Source organism: Anas acuta, chromosome 21 (genome assembly GCF_963932015.1).
Source record: "Anas acuta chromosome 21, bAnaAcu1.1, whole genome shotgun sequence".
Taxonomy (NCBI): Eukaryota; Metazoa; Chordata; class Aves; order Anseriformes; family Anatidae; genus Anas; species Anas acuta.
Genome location: NC_088999.1, coordinates 4960295 through 4985153, shown reverse-complemented (window position 1 = coordinate 4985153; position 24859 = coordinate 4960295). Strand labels below are relative to the sequence as shown.

Genomic DNA, 24859 nt, shown 5'->3' with positions numbered 1-24859 from the left:
GCACAGGGCTGCACCACCACCAGCGTTTTGTTCCAGCTGTTTATTCAGGCTTTGAACGAAACCAGTGTACCATTTTGAGAACAAGCTGGGATTAACTGTGAATTAAAAAAAGCACGAAGAGCAGCTCTAATTCCCCCTCCCTAACCAGTGCAGTGCCCAGAAACAGCTCGCAAAGCGTCTCATTCCTCTTCTCCTCAATCTCTGTGGCCTTTGCCACGGCATCGCTGCAACCAGCTGCAGAGGAACCGCTCAGGCACGCGGGCGAGCGCCCCAGCTTCTCCCGTGGGGCTCCTAATCTTCTTTGAAGCTCAGCTTGTTCTGCACCTTGCGGGCCATGAACGTGGCCGTGAGGACCGAGCAGGTCACGGTGAAGAGGCACAGGGCAGAGAAGTTGTGAGCCAGGTCACCGTGCAGGGAGGAGTAGATGTGCCGCCGGGACTCGTAGTCCAGCACCACCGCCTCGATCTGCGCCAGCGTGCAGAGCACCAGGCAGACGTGGAAGATCTGGTGGCTCTGCCCGAAGAAATGGCACTTCCCAGGGAACAACTTCTCCGGGTAGGGGTGGGAGAAAAAAAAGGCGCCGATGAGGAAAAACAGGACCTGGCACTTGTGATACAGCAGCGCCGGGTCCGCGTGCTCAGCCGGTGGGGCGGTGTAGATGCGGTGCACAACGGGGCTGATGTCCAGCACGTAGGCCAGACCCGAGGGCATCTCCTGGCACAGCCTGCCCAGCACGTGGGCGGACTGGTGGTAGCGGAATTTGGCGTAGCAGGAGCCGGCACAGGACAGCCACGCCAGCAGGACGGCCCCGGGCATGTAAAAGCCCTTGACCTTCTCATGCCAGCTGGGCTCGATGGCGTAGTAGTAGTGCCCCAGCGCGCTGCCGTACTGGTAGACGGCCACCCCCACGTAGTCCATGAAGAAGAAGCTGTAGTGCCAGAACTCGGATTTGGCCTGCAGGAGGTGCGCGAGGGTGCTGAAGGTCAGGTAGGTGATGGACGCCACGATGATGATGAGGAGGGGCTGTGAGTGCGGGTCCTGCCCGAAATCCACCCTCTGCGAGAGCTGCTGGAACCGCAGCAGGAGGATGAGGGCGGCCACCAGGTGGGTCCAGACGTTGATGGCTTCGTTGTGCTGCTGGAAGAGCGTGGAGAAGTAATAGCGCCAGGTCTGGTGCACCGGCCGGTAGCCGGTATGGATGTAGGGCTTCCAGAAGACCTTCGGCACCTCGGCACTGCTGACGGTGGAGGGGGAGAGCGGGGCCAGCAGCTGAGGGACCTGCCGCACGTTGACGAAGAGGCGGCTGAGCTTTTCAGGGACGGCCGTTGCCATGACACTGCCAAAGTCCAGTTCGCCGCCACCCGGCACAACCTTCGGGACAAAAAAGAAAGTTTTGCTGTGGGGTTTAATGGCAGCTTCACCAAACTCAGCAACAGGGGCTGTTTGAATGCTTTTTTTTTATTATTATTATTTTAATATGTAAAATCCTGCATGACTAGAGAGTAGCTGAAATAAGAGAGTCCCCAAAAATAGCGATATGAAGGAGGCTGATGTGATACTTAAGCCCTGCTGGAGTCCCCCAGGCAGGCGACAGTCTGGAAGACTGGAGAGGCAGAGGACACCAGCACGGGGTTAATCAACAAAATAATTAATTCATCAGGATACACCAGCTCCTAAGCTCGGCTCGGCCCTTCCCAGGGATTCGGGATGTTCTGTTCCTACAACATCCTGAGCAAACTTCCCGCTGCAGGAGCGGCCCCGACCTTCCCTTGCCAGCCGCCTGCAGAATCCCTGCTGGAGGCTCTGGCCGGGCACCCTGCCCTACCTGAGGAGGAGCTGCCTCGGGGGATGAAGTAACGGAGCAGGGCCGTAATCTGATTGAGGTTTTCACCGTCTGTTTTCAGCTCTGCGTTTGCCGTATGACTTTACACGAAAACAATGCAGCCTGAGTGAGTTTATCCGGTTGCATCACTGACATCCAGCAGCGTAATCTTCCCGAGCAAGCTTCCTATATTTATGCTTTTGAAGCTGCTGTCCTTGCGGAGATAAAGGCAGCCCCGCTCGGCCTTTGCATGGTGGCCTTAAAGGCTGACTGAAAAGAACTCGCTGGAGGTGAGCTCCCCCACGCCCATTTACCTGCTCCTGCTCAGACAAGTGGGGGAAAACAGCCAAATTCCTGCCCTGGTGCTGATTTACAGCCTTAACTCCTGGCAAGTTCAGTCATTTCAGGCACAGCTCAGACAGGAAAAGCTTTTCAAAGTTTGGAAACGGAGGAGGAGGGAGTGGGACTGCTTCGTATTTTGTACGCTCCAGAATTTCCTCATCGCAGCGGAGCAGAGAGGTCCCTAACCCACGCCTGTCTGAGGAGCACAAATAGGGATAAAAATCAGCTTTTTGCCGCTCGGCTCCCCTCTCGAGTGCTCTTTTCCCACCTTGCCTGGCTGAGGAGGCTCCCCCTTGACCCAAGCCCCCCCCGTGATGGTGTGGGTGCCGTGGGGAGGTCCAGAGCAGCCTCGGGTCCCACTGTGGGCGAGAGCAGCGTTGACCAAACCAAACCTTCCCAGGGCAAAGCCCCGCTGCGATGCACGGAGCTCGGCCCCACTGCCCGTGGGGACACCGCAGTGCGTGGGGACCTTCGGTTTGTGACGGATCCCACAGGAAAGGTGCCCCCGGGGAGATTTTGGGGCACAGGCAGCGGGATCCAGCCAGGAGGAGGCAGGGGAGGCCGTTTGGGGCCCTCCCAAGGACCAGGTTTCCTCCTCCAAAGCTCTTCCCAGCCACGAAGCTTTAAGGGATGCTCGTGTAGGGCCGGGGCAGCGCTGGGCACCCCAAACCCTGCTCGTAGCGGCCTCCAGCCCCCCCCACCCCCCACCCCTGTCGCACCCGGGATTTCCTGCAGCACATTTCCGCAGCATCCGTCCCGTGTCCCCCCCTCCCCTCCCCAAACCGAGCCTCTCTCGGGGCCTCACCCCCAGCCCCTGCAGCCCCCCGGAGCCCCAACCCCAAGCTCCGAAACCCGGCTCAGCACCGGGCCCCCCCCCCCCTTCCCTCCAGCCTCCAACCTCCGGCAGGCACCCGGGGGGGGCGATGCCCCCTTTCGGCTGAGCCTCCCCCAATCCCACCGCCCCCTCCCGGTGCCCCCAGCCCGGAGCTGTTCCCGTTTGTCCCCGGTACCCCCCAAAGGCACCTGCAGAGCCCCGCTGCGGCCGCGCTGCCCTGCGGAGGTCGCGGAGCCCCGGCTCCCTCCCAGCCTCCGCAGCCGCCGCCCCCAGCGCCGGGCCCGCCCCGCACCGGGGCTCGGAGCTGCCGCACCCCCTCGGGGGGGAATTTGGGGGGGACTTCGGGGGCTGCTCGGGACCGGGGGGGGACCCGCAGCCAGCGCTGGGCACCGGGAGCCGCCCCCGGGGCCTCGGCAGGGCCGGGGGAGAGGAGGATGCCCGCAGGAAGGGGAGGGGGGGAGGGCTCCGTGCAAGCAAAACCTTGGTTTTTATAGGGGTGGGGGTGGGAATTGGGGTTTTGGGGGGGTTTTGATGCCTTTTGGCGGTGGGAATTGGTGGGGGTATCGGGTTTACTCCCTTACAAGGGGCTGTTGGTGCAGCTCGCTGCAGCGCGGCGCTGAAGGAAGGAGGAAGCTGCAGCCCTGCTGTCACCGCGGGCATTGTTCGGGCAGGTTCTCCCCATCAGGCAGAGAAATTTTCCTCTTTTTTTATTTCCTGCACCAGGGCAGGGCCTTTCCTTTACCCCTTTCTCCCCCCAGGATGTGCATCCCCCTCCCCATCCCCCTGCCGAGGCCCCAGCCCCACGCCTCGGGCTCCATTTCGCACACGAAGGCGCAGAAAAAGCAGAACTGCGGGGAACAGAAGGCCCCAGGCAGCCGTGTGACAGCTCTGGCAAGTCAAAGAAGCGTATTTAATGCCTTCCTGCTCTTCATAGCGGTTGGGTTTTGGCATCCTTCTCGTCCTTGGAAGCATTTGGGCTGCTGGGACTTCGCTCGAGCACCAGGCAACCATGTTAAAGCAGAGATTTTTGGGTTTCAGTGAGCACTCACACATCAAGATGGGAATAATTCTGAGCAGCAGCCTCACCACACAGTGCCAGAGCCGCTCACCTTCTTTCAGAGGCAGGTCTGTAATGCCTGAGGTCTTTTTCCCCCCCCGCACTGAGCTCATCGCAGCCCCCACCCCCCTGTGTCACTGAAAGCACCGAGCCTGCTGCTCCCCCTGCAGCTGGGGGCTTCTGAGCAGGCACAAGTACAGCCCTTCCTGCCCCCAAGTGTGAAGCACAGTGCTGGAAAGTTCTTTAAGCATCTGTGCAGCCTGGCTTTGTGTCATCCTATTCCCCAGCTTTTTTCCCCCCCTCTCCTTTTTGTTGCATTTTTCAAAGCACCAAGCACGATACCCAAGAGCTTTCCAAAGCAAGCCTCCCTCCTTGGCAAGCCCCAGAGCGCCGGGGAGTGATCCAGGACTCAATTAGCCCCTTTAAAAATATCCCTACCAGGTTTTCCCTCCTCAGAATATCGATGTCTGGTGTGTGGTCAGTGCCAGGAGCTCTGGGCACAGAGCAGAAGCAGCCCCATAAGCAAGGAGAGAGCAGAGCTCAGTGCTGGACAGCACGAGGAGCTGAGAGGCAACAAGCCCCCTGCTCCGAGGGAAGGTGATCGTTACTGCCAATTATTTCAGCTCAGGAAGTTACACACTTCATTCATTACAGCTCTTTATACTCACCCATGGCAACCTCGCCCTCACTGCCAAGCTGCACGGGTACTCGTGGACACGCCAGACCCTGTGTTGATCTTACAGGAAGGGTGTTTGTGTTTTTTTTGTTTTTAAGGCAAGCGTACAATACAGCAATGCGCCACCTAAAAGCATCTTTACTCACAGCACAAGTACAGTTGTACGTTTCACTTCCCAGAAAAACAAGCACGGCATGCATCTCTGCGGGCAGGCCTTATCTCCAGACTCGCCCCAGGGCACAGTTTTTTTATCCCACATCTGCAGCAGACACCAAATTCTATCTTCAGCAGCATTTTCTGTTGGTGGATGTGGCTCTCACCCTGTGACACCGCAGCAAGGGGTACACAGATCCCGATTCAACAGCACAAGTTATCTTCCAGAAACCCTTACCAAAAAAATAAGCGGGTCAGCTCGGAGTCATGTGGCAACAAGGACTCGTTTGTCGAGGCACCAGCATCTGAAGGGAGGTGGCTCTGAACCCTTTGAACAAAAACACCCCACAGCTGACAAGGGTTGAGGTGTCCAAACAAAGCTCCCACTGTACAAGCGAGACAATGAGCGTGCTCTGGGAAGAGACAGTTACACAGCACGCCCATGGGTGCAAGGAGAAATGCTGTTACAGATTTTTGGGTCAGCGCTGGCTAAGGATGCCTGTTGTATGCATCGGCCAACCAATTCTTCCTCAGGTCAGTGCCAGAAATGATTCTCATGGTAACAGCACTGTGCAGCTTTATTTAGTCACTCAGTTACAGCAGTATTTTAGAAGACTGGGACAGAGTCAGATTATTATTATTTTTTTTTTTTTGAAGTGTAACATATTGAGCATGGAACAGTTTACTACATATTCCTTTCACAAATGTCTTACAGAGCTGATACAGTACTAGCCATCAACCCAGGAGCGAGTGCTCTGGAGTAGAAAAGGATGCAACAAGAAGATAGCTACACTGGAAAGACAACACTTTAGAAAAAGTGAAACATGGAAGGTCTCCCCTCTAGCCCCCAAAGAAAGCGTACAGTTTGGATCTAACTTTACAGTTCTACATCAGTTTCTAGAAACTTAAAAAACAAAACCAAAAAGTAAAACCACTGGCCAGTACAGTCTTTGGATATTTAGAGGAGGGGGAGAGTGTCAGTTTCCAGAACGAAGTCAGTCGGTTTCGGCCTCACCGGGGTCTTTGCCTTCTTTGTTCTTTCGAACCTCTTCAATGTGCTTGTCCTGAAAGCCAACAGCAGGGGAGCAGTGAGCCGCAGAGCACGCCTCCGCCTGAATGCCAGCCCCAGCTCACACCTGCAGCACCTTGAGAAAGGCTCGAGAGGAAGTGAGCAGCCTGCTCTAACCCCATCCGCCCTCCTCCCCCATGAGGAGGATTTCTACAAGGTCTCCCACAGATCTTAAGATCTTCTTTTGAGACTGGACCCACAGAACGCCCAGGGATGTGTCTTATTCGTACCAGTCCCCTCACACGGCCGTTTACTGGTCTCTAACTGGTTTGTAAATGAGGAGCACTGGCACGTTCCCTCCCAACCACAACTCAACACCTACCTTCTCCCTCAAGCGTTCCAGTTTAGCAGCCATTTGTGCCTCACGGTTCTCTTTGTTGGCTTCCATTTTGTGGGTCAGCTTCTCCTCTGCCATTTTGCTGAAGTTGTTGTTCTCTTCAATGGCTTTCTGAAGCACTTCTTTTTCATGCTCCCTCTTCTCAGCTAGCTGCTTCAGGACTTCTGCTTCATGAGACTGACAAAACAGACCAGGCACGTTCTGAACATTGAAAAACTGCACAGCTAAAATCCAGGTGCCTGCAATTCCTCAGCAGAGGTTTTTCTGCCACTTTAATTGGAATCTGCATAAATTCTTGATGCAGTACAAAGCCCCCCAGTACCTCCTCCACCTCCATAGCCCGTATTTCACCACTACTAGTGACACGGGAAAGCAAATTTGTGTCATTGCTCACAAATCTTTAAGTGGGATTTATCCCAGAATTGTACACTGATTTTTTACTTTAATACCTATTGATCTTTCCTAGAAGACTCTGGCTTCTCAGAACAGTGAGTTACTGATTCCAGTCACACTGGAGATCTTACATCAGCAAGATCTTACATCAAGATGCTGCATCCACAAGCTTTCTAATTATAGATTCACCGCTAGGTTTTTCAGGAGAACGTGAATCTTTCATGACATTATAAATAGAGACCAGGACAGCTTCTTGCTGAAAGACCATCACCTCTCAGTTATCTCCCCAGTTTAATTGGCCATTCAAAATAACTTCGGGAATAAATCTCCCTGAGAGCCCAAGATTCTAACAATCTCAATTACTATTCCCTTTACCATAACGCAAGCCACTCACCATTTGTCTTACGCAACACAAATCTAAGAAAACCCCACACACTAATCAAGCAGAATTCACTTTAACCTGTTACTGCAAACCTACCTTACGTCTCTCTTCTGCTGCTTCCAACTTCTTCTGGATTTCTTCCAATGACAGATCCTTCTTCTTTGGGGGAGAAAGAGGGAATTCTGGGACTGCTTCTTTTGAGCGGGGACTGAGTATCAGCTCAAATGCCTGCCCAGAGGCACGCTTTTCCAGTTCCTTCACTTGTATATCTAGGAACATGAAAAAGAAATGGGATTTGAAGCCATGAAATGGACTTCGCTAACTGGAACAGCAGTCTTCAAGAAATGAATGCCACCACACACTCCCTTAAGGCTACAGGTGCATTGGAGCAGATAGCTCCGTTCTACACAGCAGCACCTCTCAAAAACACGGTGGACAGTTTTATTTTTTGCCTGGATGCATTACTCAAGTGCCTGACACTTGATGTTAGCTTTTAATATCCAGACACACAAAAACAAGCATAGCGTACTTCCAAATGAAAAAAACATTCTTTCTTCAATGAGAAGTTAGAGGTGAGTACTTTAAATCTCTTCTTCAGACCTAACACAGAAGGCTCTCTCTGAAACCCTTTCTCTGAGAAACACCTAAGCTAGCTGCCTGCTATTTAAACACCTCCACAGGGGCACAGGCGTGTCAGCCCCGTATGGCTTCAGCTGTAGCAGCACACCAGTTCTGATCACCAAGATGTCTCGCTGACAGTCGGTTCTGTTAAGTGAGCAGATGGCGTGCAGATGAATCGAAGCCCATCTGCTACCAGCCTAGTTTGGGATGGCTTTTGGTTCTGTTTCCACACGCGCTGCTCTAACAGCTTCTCCAAAGCAGCCTAGAGAGGGGAGAAAAGCCTGGCGACAACAGTTAATTTAACACAGCACAACAATTACATAGGAAATTAGGAGGCGGGGAGGAAAATCGCTTTGTGCACACGATGCCACGTACCAGAAGTAGCCATGACCGAGGCGATTCTCCTCCCGCAGCCTGCTCCAAGAGACCTCCAACAGCTGGACTCCTGCGTAACAAAGAGACAGGGCTGTGAGCAGCAGGCACACGGCTGCCATTCCCCCCCAGCGCCCCACAGCAATGGAAAAAAGCCCCAAAGGGGCCGAGAGGTGACTGCACCCGCTAATTAGGAGCCGGCGGGGGCTGCAGCGGACGGCTGGGAGCGGGGCTGCGCCCACCGCAGGCAGCGCGGGCGGCGCTAGGACCCGGCTGCCCGCCTCGTCCCCTCCCCTCCCCGCGGCCGCCCGGCGCCAGCCAATGAGAGCGGCGCGTTGGGGCGGAGGCCCCGCCCCCCCGGCACGCGCCCCGCCAACCGCACCGAATTCAAACGGCCGGAGAGGGGCGGGCGGGGGGGGGGGGGGAGAGGGAGGGGAGGGGGAGCGCGCACGGGCGGGGGGCTCGGGGAGGGGGCGGGGCCAACGGCAACATCCGGGCACCCCCCGGCGCCCCCTCCCCTCCCCTCACGGCCCCCCCCCTCCTCCCCTCTCCTCTCCCCACAGCCGCCCCCCGGGGGAGCGGCCCCGCCCCGCCCCCTCCCCACTGACAATGGCGGGGTCCTGTCAGGGAGGGAGGGGAGGGGAGGGGGCGCCGCCGCCGCCGCCTTTCTCCTCAGCCGCCATCAGGGCGGCTCCCCCCCCCCCCTCCGAGCCGACGGCGGGACAATGGGACCCCCGCCCATTGTCTCCCGCTGCCCCCCGGCTCCTCGTCACCCCGTCACGGACCCCACGCACAACCCCCGACCCCCCTCACGGGCTCAACCGACGACCCCAAGCCCCTCTCAGAGCCCCTCACGGCCCCTCAGAGCCCCTCAGAGCCCCCCGCGCCGCCTCCCCTCGCCCTGACACCCGCCCTCAGCCCCCTCCCGCCGGCTCCGCTCCCCGCTACGACCCCCCCCTCGGCGGCCGTTCTCATCACCGCCTCGGCCCAGCGCCGCCACCGCCGGGCCCCCTCAGCAGCAGGAGCAGCGCGCACCCACCTGCCCGCTCCGCCGCTCCCGCCCCACTCCGCTCCCGCCCGCCCCGCCGCGCACAAAAGCGCCAAACAAAGGCACGTGACCCGCCCCGCCCCGCCCCTATTGGCCGAACGCGGCGGCACGTGCCGCCCGCCGCGGGAGGGGAGTGGGGGGGGGGGAAGCAGGGCGAGGCTGGGGGGCTCGCGCCCCGCTCCCCGCCGCCCGCTGCATGCCGGGAGTTGTAGTTCGCGGAGGGGCGGGGCGGCGACCCCCCGAGGGCCGATGGCGGCCGGTGGGGAGGGTGCGGGGTCGTGGAGAGGAGCGCGGGGGCTCCGCGGGGTGGCTCGGGGGGTGCGCGGCTCTGTGGGGAGTCCTCCTGCCGCTCCTCGAGAGCGGGGGGACTCCCTTTGTCTGCCACACCGCTGCCGGGGAGGAGCGGGGCCCCTCGGGGGATGTTTCCGTGATGGGGTGGGTGGCACAGGGATGGACGCTCACCTCAGTGCCACCTGCCTCGGATGGCCACTTGTACCTCAGGGATGGCTACCTATACCTCAGGGGTGGTCACCTGCCTCAGGGATGGCCACTTACGCCTCAAGAATGGCCACCGATACCTCAGGGATAGTGACCTACACCTCAGGAACATTTATATCAAGAATGGCTACCTGTACCTCAGGGATGGTCGCCTGCCTCAAGGATGGCCACTTGTACCTCAGGGATGGTCACCTGCCTCAAGGATGGCCACTTGTACTTCAGGAATGGCCACCTGTACCTCAGGGATGGCCACTTACACCTCAGGAACACTTACCTCACAGATGGCCACTTATGCCTCAGGGATGGACACTTATATACCTCAGGGATGGCCACCTGTACCTCAAGGAAGGCCACTTACACTTCAAGGATGGCCATCTACCTCAGAGATGGCCACTTCCTTCAGGAATGGCCACCTACCTCAGGAACACTTACCTCAGAGATGGCCACTTACTCCTCAGGGACGGCCACCTACCTCAGGAACACTTTATTCAGGGCCATGGCTACCTCAGGGCCATGGCTACCTCAAGGTGACAGCCACCTGAGGGCCCTTGGTCGCTGCAGAGCCATGGCCACCTGAGGAGCCTTGGTCACCTCATGGCCATGGTCATTTCGGGTCTCTTGGTCATCACCAAGATGACCACCATGTACTTTTGCTCACCTCCGGGCTGCAGCCACCACAGGCTGACCCCGCAGGGTCTGGGTCTGGCAATGTGTTGGCCCTGCAGTCCCTGGAATAACATTTTGGGGGACGTTTTTGGGTGGCCACCCAAACGAATGACGATTTTGGGTTGCCACCAGGCCACCCTCTCCTATGAGGTGACACCAGCAGGTCCAGAAAAGCCACAATTGTCTTCAAAACACAATTTCCATGATATATAATGTGCAATGGCTGCATATAGAGGATCCTCCCTTGTCCTACGGGCTGCATTATGAGCGGTTCCCTTCCCGAGATAACGCCATTACCACGCATAGATAAGTGGCGTGCTCGCAAATGGGTTTTAAACGAACTGGCTGCATTTTTTGCATGTTCTGTACAAATCACTCGTGTACAATTGCTGCGGTAGTTCTCGTGCTGCAGTCACTTGAGTTAACACCAAGAGTCAATACACATAAAAGGCAGATGGCCAGAGAAAAGCACAAATCTTCTGCTGCAACACGAGCCCAGCAGCGCAGTCTTTGTACCCAAAATACCAAAGAAAGGACTTTTCCGAGGGGACCCACCCTTCTCGTGCACAATCTCAAAACCACGGATTTTGCACCCAAAAAAATAAAAAACCCTACCTTAAGGAAGGTTAATATTGTGACAGGAATATATGAAGCTTTCAAAACAGAGATTATTTTAAACACTTGCCCTGTTTTTTGCTGATCTGACGTCTATTTCCATGGAAACCACATCCAGCCGCCGAGCTGCTAGAACTGGGAGAGGTTGCTGTCGGAGTGGCTGGCTGGGCATGGGAAGAGCCATTTTCCAGCAGCATGGTGGAGCTTTTGTAGGGTGGAGGGGGCTTCAGATACAAAATAGTTTGCCTGCTTGGCCATTCAGGATCACGCCTGGTACATTTACAGGGTTCCTGGCTCAAAACCCAGCAGTATACGCGTTGCTGTCACACACAACACGTGTTTTTAAGTGAAACATCTTGAGTGCTTGGATTAAATTGCATTAAATGGTGCTGGAAGACAAAGAAGCCAAGAGATCGTGTCATCAGCTTGTGTTTTGCTTTATCATTCATTAATTAGCGTCCATGTGGATCAACAGCGTGTTGGATGCTTTAATATTAACGCTTTTTAGTAAAATCAGTGAGCTTATCCTGGGATGATCTCAGGATTTCCCAAAGGAAATAAAGCTTCCTGGGCTTGGGGCTTTTTGTTTGGTACCTGTGACTGCCTTTAGTCACTCCTCATCCCCTGGAGAGATGATGATGAAACATCATTTTCAGCTTCTGAAGAAGAGATGCAGACTGAGCTATAACTGCAGTCATGCAGGGGCTGTTCTCAGCACTTTCCATCTTATTTCCTGGGCTCTTCACATGAAAGGAAAAAAAAAAAAAAAAAAAAGGAAAGAAAAAAGAGAGAGAGAGAGAGAGAAAGAAAGACGTGAATGTAACTTACCTTCCTTTGCAGACCAGCTTTACAGCCAAAATCATTTATTTCAGATAAGAGCTCTCATATGTAAGAGGCAATGTGCTGGGAATCAGATTTGGGATCTGTCCTCAGCTCTGACATTTTCTGTTCCGTGTTGCTTACACGGAGACTCTTTACTAACCTCTTCACAACACCTGCCACCACTGGTTTCAATTTAAGCCAAAATCTTTGAGCACTGCTGTAATACAAAGAGGAATTACAGCCCTTAGCAGCTGGAAATGCACGGAGACGATCTCATTTTTGGCCTCATTGCAGGAGGGTTTTTATTTTTGGAACATTTCATAAGACCCGCTTGTTTGTGTGGAATTTATTTTCGTCGGATCTCAATGAGAATGGAGTATATGAAAGGCTTTTATTCAATTTGCATTTGATTTGTGTTTATCAACACTTTTACTGGGATTCTAAACAGACTCCTTTCGGCAAGCCTAGCAGCGTGTGGCTGCAGCAGCTTTTGTCTCCTGGGCTCCTCATCACCAAGAAGAGCTTTTTGCTCTAATTCCAGTTTTTCCAAAAAAAAAGAACAAGCATCATGATGAGAAATTTCCTTCAAAATGCCACCATTTAACCCCCACCCCAAAAAAAAAAAAAAAGGCTCAAGAAGGAACACACTGTTTGAAGCCCAAATCTAACCAGATCAGCCAGATGAATCAGACCAATTTGTGCATCTTGGGACACTAATGGGCCACAGCAGAACCTGCAGGACATATTCTCATGGTGGGAAGGGGTGAAGGCTTTTACAGACTGGGGATTTGAGTTGTTCTCAGGGTCTGTGGCTGCCAGTGATGAGTGCACCTGCATAAAATCGCTGCCCTCGTGCTGGTCACAGCAACTGCTCGCTGCCAGCTCAAGTGGAGCTCGCTCCTGGCACAGACGAAGTGTGAGACCCCTCGGCTTCATCTCAACACGTTCTGCTCCCAGAGAAGCAGATGAATCAAGGTCTCATCCCGAGGACTCCTCGTACGTGTGAATTTAGGCCGTGGCGCGATCAGATTTAGCACGAAGATTAAAGAGTCTCCTCTGACGTGCTTATCGCAAGACCCCACAAAGAGACTGACAGAATTAGGCGACGACTCAGCCCACGGCAGCTCTTTTAACTTGCAAAAATATTTAATCTCTAATAAGGAAGTGCGCTTTCTGAGTATAAAATTGCCACCCTAAAGCACCCACGGTGGACGGGCTGACAGCTTGTTTGTTAGGCAGAGGAGGTTGTAAAGAGCCTTTGTAAGTGACACGAGCAGCAAGTGCCTCTCCGAGCCTGGTAGCAGGCTCTGCGTTGGTAAAGTTCAATTTAAAGCCAGAAATCCAATACACTGACCTGCGCCAGCCATAGCCACACTTCCATAATAAATAACCTGCTAGAGGAGACGGTAATTGAAAAGAAAATTGCTCTCAGAGGTAGAGAGAGGGGCCGCAAGGTTTTTTCCTGTCCGTGTTTTTCAGGCTTTGTGTTCACCTCCGGCAGATCTTCCTCCCCTCGGCGTGGTGCTGCTGCCTGGAGGAAACGTCCTGCAGGAAAAATTGGTGGCTGCAGAGCTCTCCCTGATCATCAGGTACCAACACGTCTCAGCCCACGTGCAGCCCAGGAGCCCGTGGAAATGAAGAGTAAAACACGACTTTCAGGGAGTGTCTGCCTCCCCGTGAAAGCTCTCCCCTGGGCAAGGAGTGCGTAAGGTAATTGGTGTTTGCTTACTGGTGGGGTTCAGGCTGACGCTGTATTTACGCTGAGATACACCATTAAGAAAATGTGCCCTTCAGAAAAAAAAATCGCACTTGCCAGTGTGCTGTTGGAAATGATTTAATTTTTTCACATCAGGCAGGGCGCCTGGCTCCCGTTGCGGGTTTGCTCTTCGAGAAATTCACTTGAACTCACTTAAGTCCTCCATAAACTGAGACAAGTAAAAGACAAGTAAAAAAGACAAGTAAAAGCACTCGCCACAGATGGCGATTGCGCCTGCAGCAAGAGAGATGGAAATATAAATTAATTGCTCTGAAATTGGGGCAATATAACCCTGAAACATCACCCTCAGCTCTTAACACACAACGGCACCGCACGATACCCACATACTATGGTGATGGGAGCTACAAGGCTCTAAAGAGGGTGGAAAAATATGATAAGCTCCTAATATACTAATGCCAGAGGCTCCACGAGCACTTTGCTGTCCTTGCAAACCATCCCCCAGCACACGGGGACGGTGACAGACCCTGAAGGTTTGGCAGACGCTCATGGGCACCTTAACCCCGGGTGCAGCCCCGTGGCTGTCGGAGCGCAGCCCTTCCTCCCAGGCCGGGGCACAGAGGAGCACTGCCCGCTCTCCTGGCGTGTTTTTCCCTCTTTGTTTCCTCAGAAAATGGGGCTTTGTGCAATCGAAGCCCTTCCAGACCTCGGCCTCGTCTCCCGTCCCAGCTCCCGGCTCTGCAAGCCGCTCCCTGCCCCGCCGGTAAATATGGATGAGATCTCAGCGGCTCGAATTCCACAAGTTTCTTGAAAACAGATGGCTGGGGAGAGGCAAGAGCGAGGGAAAGGCTTCAGCACGAGCCCGACTATTATTAGAGACCGGAGACTTCGCGCCGGGGAGAGCTGCCGCTCCCTGCAGCGGGGAGCATTTCGGAGCCTCTGGTTTCCTTCGTGCCACCAGCAGATCCCCAGAGGCACTTGTGGGGTCCTGGGAGCAACCTGCCCGATAGGAGAGGTGCCCTACACGTGGTCTCAGCCCTATAACACCCAGAAACACGCAGGGAAAGCCGGCCCGGAGGTCTCCTCGCCTGGCTTCCCCCTCCTTGCTCTCAGCATCCTCGCCGCTTTCCCCTCCTGCTCCCACCCGCGGCGCCGTCTCCGCGCTTCCCATATGGAGTGCCGAGAACTTTGCCACTCCACGAAGCCTCTGCACAGCCCAGGGCTCCAAAATAACCGAGCTGCACCACCCAGCCACGGCAAGGGGCTGCGAGAGAGGCGCTAAGAAGGGCTTTACGGCCGGGTTTTTGCACAGGAGCCAACGTGAGAGGCACTAATTACGTCTCCGAAGTGCCAGAGTCAGCCGCTTCAGCTGGGATGGAGCAGGGGAGGCAGCACGGCTCTGACAGCCACCTGCAACAGCAACGCACAGGGAAGCCATAAAATATTCAAGAGCGACAGAAGATTCCAGCAAAGACATTTGCTTTAGCTCTTTGCAAATGAAGGGGGGTAGGGGGGGCTGGGAAGGAAAGCCGGGTGTAGCACTAATTATTCCCTCGCTCCTAATTAGTTCCTTGAATGTAAAATATGGGCTCAGCTCTCGCAGAAGCTCGGCGAGCCCATTGTGCTATTAATACATCCCTGGCGTGATATAGTTAAAAATACTGCCACCCTTTCGAGACAAGATGTGGCTTGGAAGTGTCACGATGGGAGGAGCTGAGGGCTGGAAACCCTCTTAAAGCAGTACGGCTTCCCCGGGGTCAAAAACCAAGAGGAATGGGCTTGGCACGACCCCCCAGGCCCAGCCTGCCCTCCCCGAGTGCACGTTTTGAAATAATTCTTATTTTTTTTTGCAGGGATTTGCAGGTGGATTTGCAATCCTTAGGTGCCCGACTTCCTTCAGACGGGCAGGGCAAGGTCAGATTCGGAACAAAAGGCAGGATTTGGAAGCATCCCCCCTCCGTGCAGCCACACTCGGGGAACCCACAGGTATTTGTCCCACAGTGGAAGCACAAATTGTGGGTGAGATCTGGGTTAGACATCACCAACACAACACCACATGCCTCCTCCCACAGGCTGCGTGAGCCACGGAACCAAGACAGGGGGGTTATCAGCACCTTCCGACCTCCTGGCCACACGGAGCAAATCTTCATTTTCAGATCCCGGTGCCTCCAGGACACGCAGCAGCTCCCCTCCCAGCTCCTCCCGTGGTTCTGCATCCACATGGGTTAATTCCTGCTCCATCCCGCTGGCTGCCTCCAGTCGCAGGGAAACAATACCTGAGCTTCACGTTTTGCTCGGTGCTGGTTGATCTCTTTTCCCCCTGCTAATTTCAGTCCATAATGGATCAATATTTGTGTGTATTAAGAGAAAAAAGACCGGGCACGTCCACCACGGGCAAACAAAGGCAGCCCTGCACGGGGGAAAGCACACATTTTGGGCAATAAACCAGCGACCTGCTGCCGGGCGCTGAAATCAACACCTCCAGGGACACGCTGGTGTTGTGATTGCTGCCCTCTGTGCTTCATTTAATTAAAAATAAAAAGCCCCAAGCCCAGCCCAGGCCTCGTGTGATGAACGTTGTCAGAGGGCAGCTGGCAACTCAAGGGGATGAAAGGATCCTGAAGCTGCTGGGCTGGGGGTCTGGAGCCCCCTGTGTCAGCCAGGACGGGTGCTGGCAGGGGTTAAAAAGGGAGGAGGGGGCATTTGGGGTCCCCGTCCCACCTCGCACAGCCCCCTGCTCTCCCCCACCACCGTGCACAGGTGCAAAGCACACACCAGCATCCATGGCGCTGAGCTCAGCCTGGGCTTCCTCCTAAACCGGGGGGAAATGACCGAAAATGATCCCTGCGATGTGTTTTGGTCTATCCCAAAACTAGAGAGACCCCACCCAGCCTCAGTTTCCCTCAGTCCTTTCCCTCCTGTTAATCAAGGATCGTCTCTTGTCCTGCTACAGCCTGAAACAGGGCTCCTGCTGCAGAGTGCAAACTGTCAAAAAAACACATTTATCCCCTCAAAATGCTCCAAATGCAGCTGGTTGGGAGCCTGCTGTGCCCGCAGCTTTGCATTTTGGTGGCCCGAGGAGCTCAGCGAGCATCGCAGGAGCAGCTCAGCCCCGCAGCATCGCAGCAGGGTACCAGAGTGTGCCCTGGCCCTGCTGTGCCACCCAGAGCAGGAGGAGCTGGTGCTCAGGGAGGTGACAAAATTTGAGGCGAAGCCCTCGTGGCTGCCAGCATCCGGGGTTTGCAGCCCGAGGCGGCCTGGAAGCTGGGTGACAACGTGCTGCCGAGCTGGGTGTCTCCCACCAACTTTGCACGAAGCCAAGTTCTGGTTTGCCGATAGAAAAAAAAAAAAAATCGACACAAAAGCCAGCACGTACTCACCAAGCGACGGAATCCCAGGAATTCTGCTCAAGTGGGTGCTGCTGGGTTTGGGTTAGGATTTGGGGCGAGAGCTGCGTCTGTGTCCTGGCTGCTCCTCGGGGCTGGTGCCGCAGCCAGGCACCGAGCTCGCCGGCACACACGGAGCTGCAGGGCTGCACACCTCAGGAAGCCATTGGGAATCCAGGCCTTGTCCCTTAAAAACACGAGAAAAAAAAAAAAAATAAATAAAATAAATAAAACACACACACACACACACACACACAAAAACCCAACAACAATAAACCAGCTCCAGTAATCGCTATGGTAATTAAAAGGAGGTTTCAACGCAGGTCTCAATTTGCATTAATTAAATCAACCGGGGAGCTTCGCTGGAGTAAGCGAGGTTGTCTGAGGAGCAGCAAACGCTGCGGCAGGCTGGGGCTGCTCGCTGCACACTGCTGCACCTCCCTGCACCTCCCTGCACATCTCTGCACCTCGCTGCACCTCGCTGCCTGCACGCATGGGCTGGGAGGGTCCTGCAGCTGCGAGGGGCTCCCCGGCAAGGAGGCAGCTGCAGGGAGCAGGGGTTTGGGAGGATGGAGGGGAGGTTGGAGGGGAGGCAGCCGGCTCCGAGCTGCTGGGAGCCACACGCCCGCTTGGTGCTGCCGGCTGTGAGCCCCGAGCCCGCGGAGCCGCAGCAGGTCGGCGAGCGGAGGTTGCGCTGCGGCGAGGCGTGGGGAAGAGGAATTTGTTCGTTCACACCCCGGCCAGGCTGCGAGCACAGCTGTGAGGGGAATACAAATGGGCAGCTGGGTTTTTTTGTTGTTGTTTTGTTTTGAATTTATTTTTAAAGGCACCGGTTTGAGCAGGAAAGCCGGTGAGATGTGAAGTGCTTGGCTGCAGGCGAGCCCTTCCCAGAGCAGAGCCCTGGGGCTGGCTGTGTCCCCATAACCAGCACAACCCCAAAACCCCACAGCCAGCGGGACCCCACAGATTAAAACCCAGCTCTGTCACGTTCAGCCCCGCTCTGTAGGGTAAGGCTGACCCAGGGCTGATAAGGGAGGGTCAGTGGGGCAGCTGGCAGCCCAGGCTAACCTTGAACTGCTGCCTCCTGCCAAAATAAAACAAAACAAATCAAATCAAAACAAAACCAAACCTTTCTGGCCAGCCCCAGCGAAGCAAAGCGAGCGAGCTGGGAAGCAGGGCAGAGGTCTCCACCGCATGGCAGCGGGGTCAGGGGGTGCTGGGAGAGGGATCCCACAGCAGCCGAGCTCAGGGGAGCTCAGAGGGGACGATGGAGCGGCCACAGCAGCACCAGGGCTCTTCCCATCTCTCCTCGTTCCTCTTCTGGGCAAGAAGAGAGCTGGGGACAGGGCCCCAGTCGCTGCCTCTCACCGTTAGGATGCAGAAGCACGGCCCCCTCCCGATGGGCTCTGTCCCTCCACCCCAAATTATCGCAGGAATCGACCTTGAGCGTCCCCACCCCACCCTCAGCACCTCGGCAGCAAGGTCCCGCTGCTCCCAGCACCAGAGGCTGTAAATCAGATAAAAAATATCTCTGGAAGCCTCAAAAGCCTCAAAAGCACCGGGAGCTTCTGGTCCTGTCCGTGTTGGCCCTTTGTGCCACGGGAGGAGGACAGGGGATGCGTCCTCTGCCCTCATCTTCCCCTCACCACCCCAGAGCATCCCCAGCCCTCGATTAAGAGGAGACGGCGAGGAGGGGACGCGGCTGTCACATCGGGGCAGGGAAGGATCCTGCTGCTCCAGTCCCTGCTTCCCCCAGGGCCCTGGGGTTTGCTGGCACCGGGCGAGGAGCAGCTCAGGCCCCCGAACCCGAGGACACTTTGCTCCTGCAGGATCCCACGAGCTGTGGCAGCGGGGGACAAAGGATGGGCAGGTGGCGTGCCACCACCCTGCTGGTGCCGAGGCAGCACGTCCTGCAGCACAGAGCCCATACGGAAATCTGGGGAGGGTCTGCGGGGCCCTAAACCAGTGGCCATGGTGCCACCAAGCTGCTTCGGGACAGCTGAGGGCCGGACCCTCCTAAAAAAGCAGCCCCTGTGCTCATGGCTCCGGTATTCCTGGTTGTAGAGGCTTCTGGGCTGCTTCCAGCGCGTGCTTGAGCCTGCAGCCTGCTCGTGGTGCTGCCAGGCTGCTCAGAGATGCCTCCTTAAACCACTTGCCCCCTCCTTAAACCAGATGCCCCCAAGCCCCACGCGTGCCAGAAGGCCACCACCCCAAGGATCCCAAGTCCTCATCCCTTGGGGTTTTATTCCCCGAGCTCCTCAGCCCTCGCTGCCCCACCGCAGCCCTGGGGCCGGGTTGGGATTTCCTGGCACTCCTGGCGAGTGCCGTGGCCACGTCCCACACGCGCAGTCCCCAGGCCCTGCTGTCCCCAGGGGCCCTCCTGCTCTTCGGGGCCGGCTTCCAAATGTCCTCGTGCTGGCTACGAGCAGACGATTCCCCGGTGCCCGGGGTTAGAGGTTGGAGCGGCAGGGAGGTGCTGCTGGCACCACCGAGTCACCGACGCCGTCCAGGAGGTGCTCCCAGCGATCAAAATCCTCCTTCAGGTCTGTGTGGGGCAGAGCCGGGCACGGGGTCACTGCGGCAGCTCCCGGCCTGGTCCCACGTCTAAAAGAGGAGCAGCCACCGGGTGCCTTGCTTTGCGCAGCGAAGCTTTGCCTTAAGGAAAGGGGAGACCCCAAAATTTCCCAACCGGTGACCCCCAGCCCTGTGGGGTGCCAGAGCCTCGGCCACAGGAGGACAGGAGCCACGTGGCTCATGGCCATATGGGATGGGAAGCCCCAAAACAACCCCATGGAGGCAGCCCTGCAGGCTGGGGGCCCTCGTGCCCTCCCGAACCCCATCCAACATCCCCATACCCGCACCGTACCGAGGTGCCTCTGCAGGAAGGCCAGAGCCGCCCGGCTGATGATGTCCAGGCCCTTGTGGGGGTCGAGGGTGCCCCCCACGCTGAAGATCCGCCTGACGAGCTTCCCGGTGAGGAAGGCGAAGTCGGTTTGGCTGTGGTGCACGGACCCCCTGGGGAAGGGAAGGGAAGGGAAGGGAAGGGAAGGGAAGGGAAGGGAAGGGAAGGGAAGGGAAGGGAAGGGAAGGGAAGGGAAGGGAAGGGAAGGGAAGGGAAGGGAGCGTGGCAGGGCTGCTCCTGCTCCCGGCCGGCTCCTCGCTGCTCCTTTTGGGGTAGGGGGGGGATCACCGGGTGCCTGCCCCCAGCCCCGACTCACAGCACGGTTATGATCCTCGTCTGGCTGTTCCTGGAGCTCAGCCTCTTCATTTTGGCGATGCTTTCCGGCGTCTGGAACTTCTCGGCGTTGATGAAGAGCACGGGCCTGGGCACCTCCGGGTACAGCGTGTTCTCCAGGGGGAACATCCAGGCGTCCAGAGCCACCGCACACCTACCCGGCACGGACACACGGCGCTGGCCTCGGGCAGCCCCCGGCCCCCCCAGCCCCTCGGGAGCATCCCCGGAGCCGCTCACCTGAAGCTGGGCTCCTTCACCAAGGCCAGCACGGCCGTCACCCCCCCGAATGAGTGCCCCATGACGGCCGCTTTGCCCAGATCAACGCCGTCCTGCAAAAAAAAGGTGACCCAGCGTGGCTCCGCACACACCCCCAGGAAAAGCCCCATGGAACGTGAGCCGATCCTGCCTGCGAGGGGCACCCCACAGGGGCACGACCCCCCCCCAGCCCGACGAAGCCCCCCAGGTGCTCCCCCAGCTCCGGGCACCTCCAGCACGGAGAGGTCAAAGTCCGGGTGCAGGACGTTGGGGACGGGCCGACCGCCGCGCACGGCCTGGAAGAGCCGCAGCGCCCGCACGCACTCGTTGGCTCGCTGATGAACCTGCAGCGAGAGTTACCCCAGGCAATTAACCCCCTGCTAATTAAGGGCGGGGTCCTCACCCTGCTGCTTTCCCCAGTGTCCCCCCCAGGCTCTTTTCTCTAAGCCCGCAGGGCTGCGGTGAATTTTTTTGGGGGTGTTTTTTCCTTTTTCTCTCTGATTCACTCCGTCTGCTACCACGGATCGCTGGAAATAACCAAAAGCCCCCAAAATCCCTCAGTGCTGAGCCGTGCCGGGGTCACGCTGCCCTTCGGCCGAGCCTCTGCTGTATTTATAAAAATAATGATAATCTCTGTTGGATTTATTGTTCCCTTTCAACGCAGAATTTCAGCATGAGCACGAGCTCGTGGGGTCATTTTTCCGGGGGACTATTTCCCTTGTCTGTGCCCCGTGCTGTGAAATGGGGCGGACGTGAAGCAAACGGGCTGGGAAGCAGCACCCGCAGCCCCCCCCCAGCCCCCCCAGTACCTGCATGTTCCGAAAATAAAACTCCTTCTGCCCCGGGGGCAGCCGCTGGTGCTGGATCCACTCCTCCTGCCCGCTCTCCGCCGTGCAAAAATACGTGGCCGAGGCTGAGCCGTCCCTGCAGGGGGAGGGCAGGGGGCACATATGGGGGGGGGCAGCACCCCCTGCCTTACCCCTGCCCCGTATCCAGACCCCCGGCGGGGGCACCAGTGGGGTCGTTTCCCTCCTGGGACCGCCGGACCCACTCGGCAGTGGGGTCTGGGTGCCAACCTGTGCTCCAGCGCCGCCACCACGAAGCCCCAGGACGCCAGCTCCGTGCAGATGGATGAGTACAGGGTGCTGTGAAGGGTCCCAATGGGGTCAGGGCTCCCACTTGGGGTCCCCGTCCCGGCTCCAGCCCTAAATCCCAACCTCAGCCTGTCCTCCTACCGAAAAGCCCCCAGGCCGTGGGAGAAGATGACCAGCGGGTAGCCGCCGCTGCGGGGTTTGAAGGGCCCCTTCCAGCTCACCGGCACCCTACAGGAGCCTGCAGGGAAGAGAAGGGACCCCAAAAAAAACGGGGGGGACGGGCAGCAGGGTGCTGATCCCACAGCGGGACCCCGCTCGGCTCCGTCACCACCCACAGCACCCTCCCCGCATCCCCTTGGGGATGGGGTTTGTGGCCTCAAATCCCAAAAGGAGTGGGGTCCCAGGGCACGGGTGGCACCCGGGATGGGGTCGGGGTGCCGGGTGCCCCCTTACCGAAGGCGACGTGGAGCAGGGGAGCGGCCCAGCGGGGGCTGCGGCCGCGGAATTGGGCCAGCCCCCGGCTGTACTCGTAGCGGGGGATCCAGAGGGGCCGCTCGGCCCCCGCCCGGGGCTCACAGGGGTAGAAGAGGCGGAGGAAGAGCCCCTGGGGGACAGAAGGGACAGGGGGGGGGGACAGCGTGGGGACACCGGGGGCTGTGCCCTGCGCCCCTCGCAGCCGTGGGACATCCTCGGCGAACTCAGGCTGCTCGTCCCCATCCCTGTCCCCGTCCCGTACCTGCTGTGTGTGTCCCACCATGACGTCCACGCTGCCCACGCTGTGGGGTCCCTTCCCTGGGGGCAGCGCCAGCGACTGCTCCCCCCCCATGGCCCCTGGCTGCAGGCAATGGGTCAGGGGCCGTGTCCCGCACCCCGAACCCCGCTCAGCCCTTTCCCCGTCACCGAAACCCCCTGTGGGAGCCGCCGGGGTGCTGCTATGGGGGGGTTCTGGCCCCATTCCCCATGGGGCTGAGGGTTTTTAACCCGTCCCCTGCCCCATTTGCCCCCCGCCGCCCCCATCCCTGTCCCCGTCCCACCCCACAGCGTGGCCGGGCCCTACAAGGGGAGCGTGAGCAAGAGGGCAGCGCGGGGCTGGGGGGGGTCAGAGCCCCCTGGGGACACCCCTGGGGACATGGGGGGGACATGGGGGGGATATGGGAGGGACATGGGGGGCACAGCCCTGTCCCCAGCACCCCCCCCAGAACTACAGCTCCCAGCATGCCCCTGGCTGGGGACTACAGCTCCCAGCATGCCTTGCAACCCCCTCCCCCCCCCCCCCCCCCGCATTGCATAGCCCCGCCTGCAGCTCCCCCCAGTGCTCCCAGTTACCAGTGCAAAGCTCCCAGTGCTCCCAGTGCCTCCCCATAATTCCCAGTATCCCCCCTTGCTCCCAGTACCCCCCCATTGCTCCCAGTGCCCCCTCATAACTCCCAGTGCCCCCCCCCGATATCTCCCAGTGCCCCCCAGAGCTCCCAGTATCCCCCATAGCTCCCACTATCCCCCATAGCTCCCAGTACCCCTCCCCATTGCTCCCAGTGCCCCCCCCCCCAATAGCTCCCAGTGCCCTCCTATAGCTCCCAGTATCCCCCCCTGGCTCCCAGTGCTCCCCCATAACTCCCACTGCCCCAGTAACTCCCAGTGACCCCTGTCCCAGTTCCTCCTACAGCTCCCAGTGCCCCTCCCACAGCCCCCCGAGCTCCCAGTTACCCTCTGTGACCCCAGCTCCAGCACCCCCCCTGCACCAGTAGCCCCCAGTACCCTCCCAGCACTCCCCACGGTCACCAGTGCAGGGGGACACAGCTCCCAGCACACACCAGTGCTCCCAGTACTACAGCTCCCAGTGCCACGCGTGGGCGGGGACTACAGCTCCCAGTAGCCACCAGTGCGGGACACAGTGCCCAGTGCTCCCAGTGCAAAACCAGAGCTCCCAGTACAAAACCAGAGCTCCCGGTGCCACCAGTGGAAAACCAGAGCTCCCAGTACAAACCCAGTGCAAAACCAGAGTTCCCAGTGCAAAACTGGAGTTCCCAGTGGGAAACCAGAACTCCCAGTGCAAAACCAGTGCAAAACCAGAGCTCCCAGTGCAAAACTGGAGCTCCCAGTGCAAATCCAGTGCAAAACCAGAGCTCCCAGCGCAAAACCAGAGCTCCCAGTGCAAACCCGGTACAAAACCAGAACTCCCAGCGCAAAACCAGAGCTCCCAGTGCAAAACCAGTAGAAAACCAGAACTCCCAGTGCAAAACCAGAACTCCCAGTATAAAACCAGTACAAAACCAGAGCTCCCAGTGCCCCACTCACCCCCAGTCCCCCCAACCTGTGGGGCTGCCGTGCCCTGCCTGCCCTGCAGCCGGGGCTGGGACGGTCCCCACGGTCCCCACGCCCCCCCCCCGGGGTCCCCACGCCCCCCCCACGCCCCCCACGCGTGGATCCCGCTCCGTGCCCTGGCTCCCTCCCCGCCCCCCCCCCCCCCCCCCCGCCGTAATCCCCTGGGGATTAAAACTCCCCGCGGGGCCGAGCTGTGCCCTGGGCCGGGCAAAGAGCCAAAACCTGGGTTAAAAATACCCTAAAACCCCCTAAATCCACCCAAAAGCCCCGCCAAGCTCCTGCCCACGCAGCCCACGCGGGGCTCCCGCTGCGCTCGGTTCCTCCCCGGGGGAAACTGAGGCACGGGTGGGCTCCGGGGGTGTCACCGCGCCTGTCCCCAGGGTCGCCCCCATTGTCCCGCGTGGGAGCCAGCCCCTATCGGGACCCCCCCTCGCGTCCCACGCGTGTCCCTGGGTTTCCATTGAAATGAGTTCACGCTCCCACTCGAGTTTGTGTGTTTTTTTTCCAGTTTGCCCAGCAGACGGCTAATTGGGGCGGGGGGGTAATGGGGAGGTCAGGCCAGACGCTCCCCGTCACGGCAGAGACCCCCCCGAGAGCAAGGACACGCGTGGGGCCACGGGGCGTGGGGATATGGGGCGAGCCGTGAGGTCGGCGCTAGGACCCCGCGGACCCCCGGGCTCCCCCTCCCACCTCGGGGAACCCCTGGCCCACGTGGGCCCCCCGCGGGCTCGGCCAATGGGAGGGCGCCGGGGGAGGAGGGAGCGTCAGAGGGACACGCCCACTGGGAGGGAACAGCCAATGGGAGAGGAGGGGGCGTGGCCGAGGGCGATGCTGTGACGGTGGGAACGGGGAGGGAGGGGGCGAGGGGAGGGGGGAGAACACCGAGGGGAGGGGGCGCGGGGAGGGAGGGGGGGGGGGACAGACGGACAGAGCCGGGGGGACAAGGACAGACGGACAGGGCACGGGACAGACGGACAGCAGGGTGACGGGGGGGGGTCACCCGGGGGCAGTGGCGGCACCGTGGGTAAGGGGGAGAAAACCGGGACGCCCCTAATCCCAATCCCTAATCCCAATCCCTAATCCTAATCCCGCCCCCAAACCCCAATCCTGGTCCCAATCCCAAATCCCAACCCCAAATCCTCACC

General features: G+C 58.2%; 3 protein-coding genes across 8 annotated transcripts; all 3 read right to left on the bottom strand.

The window, feature by feature from the left end:
* Window positions 1–25: 25 nt before the first annotated feature.
* Window positions 26–3319, bottom strand: PAQR7 (progestin and adipoQ receptor family member 7). 2 transcript variants are annotated; one of them, XM_068658097.1, is made up of 3 exons: window positions 3188–3311; window positions 2137–2360; window positions 26–1371 (listed from the first exon to the last, which is right to left on the bottom strand). In XM_068658097.1, the coding sequence occupies exon 3, from the start codon at window positions 1330–1332 to the stop codon at window positions 292–294; it is 1041 nt and encodes a 346-aa protein (XP_068514198.1). In that variant the 5' UTR covers window positions 1333–1371; window positions 2137–2360; window positions 3188–3311; the 3' UTR covers window positions 26–291. The 2 variants fall into 2 exon arrangements, with proteins under 2 accessions (XP_068514198.1, XP_068514197.1); XM_068658096.1 differs by lacking the exon at window positions 2137–2360 and having other exon boundaries at window positions 3188–3319.
* A 2126-nt stretch (window positions 3320–5445) lies between these two features.
* Window positions 5446–9189, bottom strand: STMN1 (stathmin 1). Of its 2 annotated transcripts, none has more exons than XM_068658098.1 (5): window positions 9099–9189; window positions 8063–8132; window positions 7163–7335; window positions 6277–6468; window positions 5446–5949 (listed from the first exon to the last, which is right to left on the bottom strand). In XM_068658098.1, exons 2-5 carry the CDS (start codon window positions 8073–8075, stop codon window positions 5881–5883), a joined length of 447 nt encoding a protein of 148 aa, XP_068514199.1. In that variant the 5' UTR covers window positions 8076–8132; window positions 9099–9189; the 3' UTR covers window positions 5446–5880. The 2 variants fall into 2 exon arrangements, with proteins under 2 accessions (XP_068514199.1, XP_068514200.1); XM_068658099.1 differs by lacking the exon at window positions 9099–9189 and adding an exon at window positions 8243–8308.
* Window positions 9190–16920: 7731 nt separating this feature from the next.
* On the bottom strand, window positions 16921–23251 carry PAFAH2 (platelet activating factor acetylhydrolase 2). Of its 4 annotated transcripts, none has more exons than XM_068658095.1 (11): window positions 23172–23236; window positions 22129–22227; window positions 21846–21996; window positions 21534–21630; window positions 21375–21443; window positions 21108–21222; window positions 20529–20642; window positions 20281–20372; window positions 20027–20197; window positions 19675–19823; window positions 16921–16995 (listed from the first exon to the last, which is right to left on the bottom strand). In XM_068658095.1, exons 2-11 carry the CDS (start codon window positions 22216–22218, stop codon window positions 16964–16966), a joined length of 1080 nt encoding a protein of 359 aa, XP_068514196.1. In that variant the 5' UTR covers window positions 22219–22227; window positions 23172–23236; the 3' UTR covers window positions 16921–16963. The 4 variants fall into 4 exon arrangements, with proteins under 4 accessions (XP_068514196.1, XP_068514194.1, XP_068514193.1 ...); XM_068658093.1 differs by lacking the exon at window positions 16921–16995 and adding an exon at window positions 19033–19353 and having other exon boundaries at window positions 23204–23251; XM_068658092.1 differs by lacking the exon at window positions 16921–16995 and adding an exon at window positions 19033–19353 and having other exon boundaries at window positions 23172–23234.
* Between the last annotated feature and the right edge of the window lie 1608 nt (window positions 23252–24859).

What these genes read in the sequence shown, in the direction of transcription:
- PAQR7 (XM_068658096.1), bottom strand. Translation starts at nt 1,332, where the DNA reads ATGGCAACGGCCGTCCCTGAAAAGCTCAGCCGCCTCTTCGTCAACGTG.
- STMN1 (XM_068658098.1), bottom strand. An exon ending in CAGCAGAAGAGAGACGTAAG is followed by an intron (nt 6,469 to 7,162) that starts GTAGGTTTGCAG and finishes CTGTTTTGTCAG; the next exon opens with TCTCATGAAGCAGAAGTCCT. An exon ending in TGGAACGCTTGAGGGAGAAG is followed by an intron (nt 5,950 to 6,276) that starts GTAGGTGTTGAG and finishes GTTGGCTTTCAG; the next exon opens with GACAAGCACATTGAAGAGGT.
- PAFAH2 (XM_068658093.1), bottom strand. Translation starts at nt 22,218, where the DNA reads ATGGGGGGGGAGCAGTCGCTGGCGCTGCCCCCAGGGAAGGGACCCCAC. An exon ending in GTGGCGGCGCTGGAGCACAG is followed by an intron (nt 21,223 to 21,374) that starts GTTGGCACCCAG and finishes CTCCCCCTGCAG; the next exon opens with GGACGGCTCAGCCTCGGCCA. An exon ending in TTGACCTCTCCGTGCTGGAG is followed by an intron (nt 20,373 to 20,528) that starts GTGCCCGGAGCT and finishes TTTTTTTTGCAG; the next exon opens with GACGGCGTTGATCTGGGCAA.